The sequence below is a fragment of the Melospiza georgiana genome, chromosome 2, assembly GCF_028018845.1.
Source record: "Melospiza georgiana isolate bMelGeo1 chromosome 2, bMelGeo1.pri, whole genome shotgun sequence".
Lineage (NCBI taxonomy): Eukaryota > Metazoa > Chordata > Aves > Passeriformes > Passerellidae > Melospiza > Melospiza georgiana.
Genome location: NC_080431.1, coordinates 83,184,639 through 83,193,400, shown reverse-complemented (window position 1 = coordinate 83,193,400; position 8,762 = coordinate 83,184,639). Strand labels below are relative to the sequence as shown.

The 8,762-nt window shown below is 48.6% G+C and overlaps 1 protein-coding gene across 1 annotated transcript in view; it reads right to left on the bottom strand.

Annotated features, from left to right (window-relative positions):
* Positions 1-537: 537 nt before the first annotated feature.
* Positions 538-8,762, bottom strand: part of CASQ2 (calsequestrin 2) — a 33,660-nt gene continuing 25,435 nt past the window's right edge. Inside the window, exons 8-11 of the mRNA XM_058045561.1 lie at positions 6,245-6,299; positions 5,510-5,610; positions 5,096-5,170; positions 538-1,358 (exon numbers count right to left, since the gene is read on the bottom strand). Of these exons, the coding sequence (XP_057901544.1) occupies positions 1,149-1,358; positions 5,096-5,170; positions 5,510-5,610; positions 6,245-6,299 (441 nt within the window). The 3' untranslated portion in view covers positions 538-1,148. The remainder of the gene's footprint in view (positions 1,359-5,095; positions 5,171-5,509; positions 5,611-6,244; positions 6,300-8,762) is intronic.

Genomic DNA, 8,762 nt, shown 5'->3' with positions numbered 1-8,762 from the left:
ACTGCAAACTGGCACCCTCAACTCCTTCTCAGCCTGCAGCCAAGAGAGGCTTCTCACATGGGACATCTGAGTCTCTAGGCAGGGAGTAGCTGTGCAACTAAGTACTCAAAAGCCAAACAGCTTGAATCCTCTTCACTGCTCACACCCCAACACACCTCATCCACTGTCTAATGTGTTTGGGTGGATGTGTTCCCTCCTGACGTCTTGATCATGGGAAAAGATGCTGCATGGGCTTTGGGTGAAGAGTCAGCAAAAGCTGGAAGGTCATGGGGAATAGGAGTGCTTCAGGATGGGCCCCTGTGGATGTTTCCATTGGCTTGGCTCAGTGCCTTCAGGCTCAGTGGTTTGGACTCACACTGGGCTCAGAGCTGGACCAGCCTGTCCAGCAGTTCAGGAGTTCATGAGCTTTGTGTCTCATATCAGGATCCCTGCACTGACCCCAGCTGTGGCCTGAGCTTTCAAGAAGAAAGAGGCTCAGAGAGGGGACCCGGTGTTTGGTTTTGCATTGCGCTGCCAGACAAGAATATCCTGTCGTTATGTGGAATCACTGAAAACTTTAATAGCATCCCTAAAACCTCCCTCCCCTCCCAAAGCATTTTTCTGGCTCTTAGCATGTTAGGGAGTAGCCACAGACTCCCACAGCAGAACTTGCAGGATTGAGTGGTCTTGGCAGAGTAGCTGCAAAGGGCATCGTGTTTAATAAAAGGGCTAGACTTTACAGTTAGGGTTTTCCCTATGTCTTGAAGTGAGATTTGGTCTTTGGATGTTAAGTGCTGGGCTGATGAACACAGAAAATACAAAGTGGCTCCCTGCGTCCCTCTGGCAGCAAGCAGGCAGGCACTTTTCTCCTGCCCTGGGACACTGGGGCAGATTCCCTGCAGGTTCCTGCAGTCCTTGCTAAGGAGGCGTGATTCCCAGCGGTGCTGGGCGCCCGCAGGTGCTGCCCTCCGCAGGGGCGGCCCTGGGGGCTCAGCACCGCTGGGAATCAGGCCAGGGGCTCCCGGCAAGGGCGAGGGCAGGGGAGCGGGGCCGGGGGAAGAGAGGAGCAGCGGTGCTTGCTGATGCTCAAACAAAGGTCTTCCGATGGAGGGACCTGCCGCAGGGCCGGGGCTCTCGGGCCCCACAAGTCAAACTGCACAGAGTCACAGTTAGTCGTCGTCGTCATCATCATCGTCATCGTCGTCGTCATCATCGTCATCGTCATCATCATCGTCATCGTCGTCATCGTCGTCGTCTTCATCGTCGTCATCATCCTCGGTGTTTATCTTCCCAGAAAGCACGTCCTCTATCCAGTCCTCCAGCTCCTCGGCTGTGGGCAGGTCGTCATCATCCCTGATGTCCATCCAGACGCTGTCAGCCTGTGGGGACAGGTGATGAGGGTTAGCTGCCCTCAGGGACACAGGGTGGGACACAGCTGTTGGGGGGAGAGGGCAGGAGCGCGGTGGGATGCAGGCATTGGTCCCTCTTTGCACAGCCTGTGGGCAGGCTCAGCAGAGCATCTCTGCCCTTGCACTGGGATCCCCACCTCCCCCTGGGGTGCTGCTGTGTCTGACCAGGGCAGGGGGGCTGCTCAGCAGGTTTATGGGAGTGTCTGGTGCTGTGTGCCCTGATGAGGTGTGTGCCTGTGAGCAGGAGCACTGCCCACCTGATGCAATCGTCACTCCATCTGGACAGTTCTGTGGACTCCAAGTCTACGTAAAGAGATATCAAAGAGGCCTCTGCCAGCACCTGCTGCATCATCCCAGTTTGCAGGACATCACAGTGGTTCCTTCCTTCCATCCAGAACCCTTCTGGGACCTCTTCCTTGGAGCCTTCACAACCTCCTATCAGCACCCTTTCTCCACAGCCTCCTTTACAATCACCCTTGCCTCAGGACCTTGCTCTGGACTCTCCATGTGTGATAATGGCTCCTACTCTTGGAAGAGCCTTTCCTTAGATCATCTCAGCCATGCTCCTGTGCACATCAGGGATCTCAGCTGAAGAGTGGTGAGAAACACCAATGCTCTGGACTGCAGGTGCCCCTGTTCTTTCCCCCTGGCTGTCTGCATTGCTTCCATAAACAAAAAAAGATGGGAGAATTCAATAAGAATTGAATTCTTATTGAATTCAATAAGAATTGAATAAGAAGACAATGACAAATTTGTGACTGCTACCCAGGGACAGCAAGATTATTTGGTCTCTGAGGTCTGGAAATGAAAGTTTTCCTCTCTGCTGTGCTATAGGTTCCTTGGGTAAATGCCTGGATAAGCCCCTTTCTGTTCACTGTCTCCCCTCCATAAAACAGGATCAGCCTCCTGTTTTGCAGAGGCACTGTGAGCTTATCTCATGCAGCATTTGATGTTGCAGAAGCAACTTCACATATCAGAAGACATCTACCAGCTTTTGCAAATGCATCCAACTTCTTTCCCTGTCTGTGGTATTTAATTCTCTTTGATTTACGGCTCGCTAAAAAGCCAGACCAATTTCTGCTCAAGGAAAGCGGTGTCTCCCATACAATATTTTCCTCCTAAATCACCAAAACTGCACTAATAAAGAACCCTGGAGAGGCATGCAGTCCTTGCTCCACTCAAATGTTAATGTTCCCAACCTCAGGACTGTTCGTGCGGAAAAAAGTGACACTTTTAAATAATGGGAAGAGGAGTGGCTCCATTTCACCTCCAGAAGGTGCTGTGCAAATAAAGCAGTGATATTTTGCAGGGCATCATGGCCCTAGTCCTGAGCCACAGTCACCACAATGTGATGAGCCAGCTGGGGCTGCTGGGAGCTCTGGTGTTTGCATTGGCAGGTTTTTACAGAAGTGATGGGGTCACAGGGGTTATGTCCACTGAAGCCAGCAGCAGTGTTTATTTTCACTCTGTTGTGTAAGTCCCACTTTGTACCTGTGTAGCTTGGCTGAATGCAGTGATGTAACACTGAAATAATAAAATGAGCTCAATGTTTGTTTTAGATATCACCTGCCAACCTAGAACTTTCTTAAATCTCTCTCGAGAAATAAAGAAAGGACTTAAGAGGAATGAAATAAAACCTGCAAATACTGTAATCAACAGCCTGAAACATTTACTATATCAAAGCCAGATAATGCAGGAGTTTTTACAGGTCTCTGAGTGACTGCTGAATAATAAGGCATATGTTCTTACCTAATTCTGCTTTCTATATGATTCTCATGCCACTGATAATCCCACTTCCATGAACTTCCATTGAGTGCTGTTTAATGTAGCTTTGACGTGACTTAAACGTGACCAGTCACAGTAAATATAAAGAAGGGAGATACTGTGTTAAGGGCATAAGACTGGAAGACTTGGGCTCTCTTTCTGGCTTGTCCATTCATTTCTCTCATGGTCTTAGGTGACAGGTGCTGTTTTGGCCCTTTTTCCTTTTGTCTCTCCCTAAACAATTCTGCTAAGGAGCATTAACTCCCTGGGTCTCCACTCTCTAGGGGTCTGCCCCATGGTCTGGTGGAGTACTGCTCTATTGCAGGCAAAAAGCTCACGTGCAGCCAGGGCTGAAACTACTCCCTGACTCCCAACTCAGCCTCTCAGCCACCTCAGTGGGATGAGCAAGACCCAAGGACTCTGCTTTCTTCATGACACCATTGCTTTGCCTTCCCCACCAGGTCTCCTGTGTTACAGCCTTGCAGCATCTGTTCTAACAGGAGGCACAAGCATCCAGTACACCCTTGCTGTCCCTCTTTTTCTGGGGCAGTACAGGAGAGAGGATGTGGAGGCTGGAAGCAAGGTCAGTGTTGAGCCAAACCAGCACCCAGCCCCACACATTTGTCCCAATTTTAACTCCCTCTTTGCTCTCTTCTGATGAAACATCAAGTTCACTTATGACTCAAATTTTTTGAAACATGAAGTCAAGCACCAATTTACAAACACTTCTGCAGTGGAGAGATTTCTGTTTCCAGAGGCGCTTTCATACCCACACAGGTTCATTTTAAAGAGATTAAAACAAACACCCAGCACTTAAATGTTAAAAATAAACTAAGGTAACAGTTTAGGCAGGAGCATGCTGCATTACAGGTTCTCTGATCATCTGGACTGTTATTGACAGAAAGAGGAAAGAATGGTTTCTCTCTGTGTCAGGGCTGTTCCATTGCACTCAGCAGCTCTGCTGAGATCTCTGCTGGTGAGGGTCAGACGGGTCCCTCTCCCACCTGCCTTAAAAGCTCACAGGGTATGGGCAACCTGAGATCAGTCCCATGATTTCTGGTCTGAAGGCCACCACAGTGAAAACAGTAGCTGCTAGAAACTCATCCCAATAGCACAAATGTGGGTGCTGTGGGTATTGTTCTCCCTCAGCTGTGCCAAAGTAGCACCTCTGCCTCTGCAGGACTCCCTCTGCAGCTGCTCCTGTGGGATGGTGTGGGAACCTTCACCAGGCATGGGGCAGGCAGGCAGGTCTCCTCTTCCCACCCAGATCCCACCAGCAGTGGGTGAAGGGCAGGAGGGCCTGGATGAACCCCAGTGCACCCTCCTTACGGCAGCAGGATTCCTTGATTACCAGTTTATGCTGTACTTCTGTTAAAGCTGTGTATTTATTTAGCTTTTTTCAAGCTGTGCAGTTTCTCCCTGTCATCTGCTGGGGATAATCTTTCCCTCCTACACTCAAGCTGTGCCCTTTTGCTTCTGTAGAAAACAACAACCTCCTGTTACTCCTCTTCTCCTCCCCTAAGCATGGCTTTCTTTTCCCCCTACACACACTTTTTCTACACAAAGCCACCCAAGCTGTTGGAGCAGGGAATGGATGATGGTGCATGCTGTGAGTTGGGGTGAAATATAAGATCTTGAAACCAAACTGGGCAAAGCCCTGAATCCCAGGCCACAGAGGCTGGTGCTGTCCCCAGGAGATGTGGTTTGTGGTTTGTGATTTGGCAGCAGAAACACACTCAGACTAAAGCCCTAAGCCTGACATCAGAGGTGTTACAAACCCTGCGCCATGTGGGAAGGGTGAGGCTTTCATATTTTTTCTCTGTTCTACCTGCACTTAACAGTGGAAATCCCACTGATTCCAGTGTCCCTCCTGAGGGACATCCCCAACCCTTCCAGCACCCTAATTTTGGGATCACTGGACTTTCTGGGCACGTGCTACTCACATCTGTGACGTTCACCACCCCAATCTGTGGTCTGAACAGGTCGATCTTGAAGGTCTTCTCCCAGTAAGTGATGAGCTGCAGGAGTGAGACACACAAAGCTCAGTCAGGGGTGTCTGGGGAGTGAGGAATGTGCGTCCATGTGTGCATGCAGAAAGGAGAGGCTGAACACAAGCTTGGCCTGCCACACATGGCAAAGGAAAGCGCTGACTCCAGGGGTGTTCCCAAGACAATGCCCACTTGGGAGGCAGACCCAAACAAGCAGCTTTCAAGGGCCTGTGGTCCAGTTTCCCATCCTTCCCTGTCCTACATTCCCTGAGGCAATTCCTGCACTCGTGTGTGCACCCCCCCACACCCCCTCATGCCCATCCCATCCATGAATTAAAGCAAGAAAGGCAAACAGCCTCTGCCACTCACCAAAGGAAAGTCGTCAGGGTCAATCCAGACAATGCTCAGGTCGGGATTATCGGTGTTGTCCCTGGCAACCTGCTTCAGGATTTCCAGGAACTCAAAACCATCTGAAATGATACATGAACCACTGCAACTCTCCTGCAAATGCACAGGCACTTTTTGCTTGTGGGGGTTTCCAGCTTCCCTGGCTCCCCTATGCACACAGGAGTTGTTTATAGTTCTCATTAAAATGCTGTCTCCCAGCGCTTTCTTTTGATAATAAGGCTTTTAATTTCAAGCATCCTCCTCGGGTATTGAAATTAGTTACACATGAATTAAGCCCCATAATCCTTCCGTGGAGTGAAACAATGTCACTATTTTCTTGTGGTGAGGAGGAACTGAGCCCCCAAGAGGCCAAAGCTTTCCGATTTGCTGATGGCTCTGAGAAGCACTGATGGCACGGCTTTTCAGGAGTCAGTGGCTTTGTGTTTCCCACATGCCTATCCCACAGCCAGCCCTCAGCACACTCTCAGAGCTGCACAGCAAGATGGATGCAGAGTTAGGGAGCAAATACTGGTACCGGGGTGAAAGGAATGATTATTTTTTTCCCAGGCAATCATCCATTTCTATCCAAAATTTGATCCTGGCTAGCACACCTGCTAGCATAAACACCCAGTAGTTGTCTACAATGCAAACAAAGCAGATGAAAATACATTTTCTTGAAGGATGAAGAGTCACACAAGGAAGAAAATGGGCTCCTACCTGGGTCATCTTCTTCAGCAAAGGCTACGATGTGAATACCCTCCATGTCATCCTCCTGGAAACAACACAACTATTACTGATGGGCCAGGGAGGGAGGACAGAGTCCGGGTGGTTGCTGGAGACAGGAGCACTGGGATGGCTTCAAAAAGGGCAATTACAGAGGGAGGCTTGACTGGAGGCCCAGAGAGAAACCAGAAATGGGAGCTGAGGTGAGGCTGCCTCATGAAGGTATTTAGTACTGAAGGGGGTAGTTGGGTAGTGTTGCTGAAACTCTTTGGATAAAAATTAGGTGGGCACCATGATGGCAATGGCAAGGGAGCTTCTGATGATGTGAGGCAAAAGCTTCTCTGCAGAAAAGGTCAAGGGCTTTCTAGGATGAGAATAGAGGCTCCCCCTTCATGCCTGAGACCACCTATCCTCATTAATTTTCAGCTCCCAGGGGATGGTTTGCAAGGAAACAAATATCTGCCACCATGCTCAGCTCCTTTGGGGCCAGCAAAGAAGTTTTCTCACAATATGAGAGGCAAGGTGGCTCATTTGGGCCCCTATTTGGAGGTGAAGGGTCTCTGCTTTAGGTGAGGGTCTCCGAGAGCAGTGAGGGAAATTGAGTGGGGGGCTCATTTCAGGGCTCCAGTGAGTGGAGGACAGAAATTACAGCCTGGTGGATTACGTTTCTCCATGAAACACATGAGTAATCATATTGGCAAAGGCCAATGGATCTGCTGGCCGGTTCATCATCTGCCTGCTATGAATGTCATCTCTGAATTATCCCATGGATCGGTTTCGCCTTCCTCACCCGCTGTCGGTCCCAGTTTCCATTTCAATTGGTTTTAATGCAAGCAAAAATTCCCATCTAAATGCTAATTTCTTTTCCCTTCTGAGCCCAGAGGTGAAAAAGCCACCATCAAATACTGAAAGGGAAAAAAAACCCTGAAAGATTAAGTGGAAAACATTATCTTTAAAAACAATAGTGGATGCTCAGCCTTTGTGGATGTCTTCAGGGAATACGTTTTCACCGGGACATTCCAGGCAGATTTACTTGGGATTCAGACCACTTACAGCTGGCAAAATTTACACTGTTGCTTTTTCTTCATATTCACCAGCAGCATTGTCAGACAGCAAAATAAAATTAATATGTCTATATGCTACATATAATTACATGTATGTACTGATATAATGCAGCTCTATTCTGTCCTGCAAGGCAGCAAACAAAACTGGACTAACTCCAGGGAAGGCAGTGAGGATGTTGTGACCTGGCAATGAGATCAGAATCCAGCCCCCTGCCTTCTGTAGCTATGAGCCCACTGCTTGTGGCAGAGGCAAGCTCTGTATTCCCAGGCTGCTGGTTGAGCAAGCATCCCACCATTGGGAATTCACACTTTTCATGAGGCTGTTTTAGAATATGGCCGGTATGAAAGTGAAACCACTGCTTGTGTAATTTGGGTCTCGCTGAAGTGCCATTAGAAACCTTGGAGGGGCTTTGGTGGATCTTGGAAGCTGTGTTCTATACAGAATCTGTATTTCAAAACAAAATGAAAAGCTATTGTGCCTAAGTGACTCATAACTCCTGGTTCAGTTTTATTACCTCTTGCCTTGCTATATTAAAGACTCCCAAGGTTTTTGCCACTTTGGAGTCCCGTGGTGTTTCATGTTACACAGCCAAGAAGGGGACATCTAAATGCTGTTATATATGTGTCAAGTCTTTTGGAAGAATGACTGCATCTTCCTTAGTGTCTGTAAAGCACCTGTTCAGCCTTGCTTTTCTGCATTCATCTGGCACTTGACTAGCTTTTAACACCATATTCACCCACAGTGAAGGGATAATTTTGTTATACACAATTTTTCCTTCATTTTCACCCTTCTTTTCCCCTCCCCTGCAGACCCCATGACTCCTCTGTGTGAGATAGAGGCCAAAATGCAGGTTAGTTCTTCACAATTGCTGATTTGCATCTTGCTTGCACTGTGAGAAGTGCAGTCAATACAGGATCTGCTTTGAAATCTATATAATTAACTGTACTGGCTGCCTTCACTTCCATTTTGAATTGTTCAAGTGCTCTTGTACTTTTACAAGGACACATAGTGAGAGGATGGGGGAGAATGGATTTAAACTGAAAGAGGGTAGATTTAGACTGAATGTAGGGAAGCAATTCCTCACTGTGAGGGTAGTGAGGCACTAGAACAGGTTATCCAGAGAAGTGCTGGATACCCCAGTCTCTGGAAGTGTGCAGGGTTAGGTTGGATGGGGCTTTGAGCAACCTGCTCTAGTGGAAGGTGTCCCAGCCACAGCAGGGGATAGGAAACAGATGATTTTTAAGGTCCCTTTGAACCCAAACCAGTCTATGATTCTGTGAGTTTCCATGAGACATCTGCACAGTGAGCAGGCCACAGAAATCATCCCACCAGCAGCTCTGGTGCCCTCAGCACTCAGCTGAGATGGAGCATCCTTGGGCAGGATCTCTCACAGGCCCCACACCTGCCTGGCACACTGCTTATCTTTCCCTCCTCCTTCTCTCTGTGA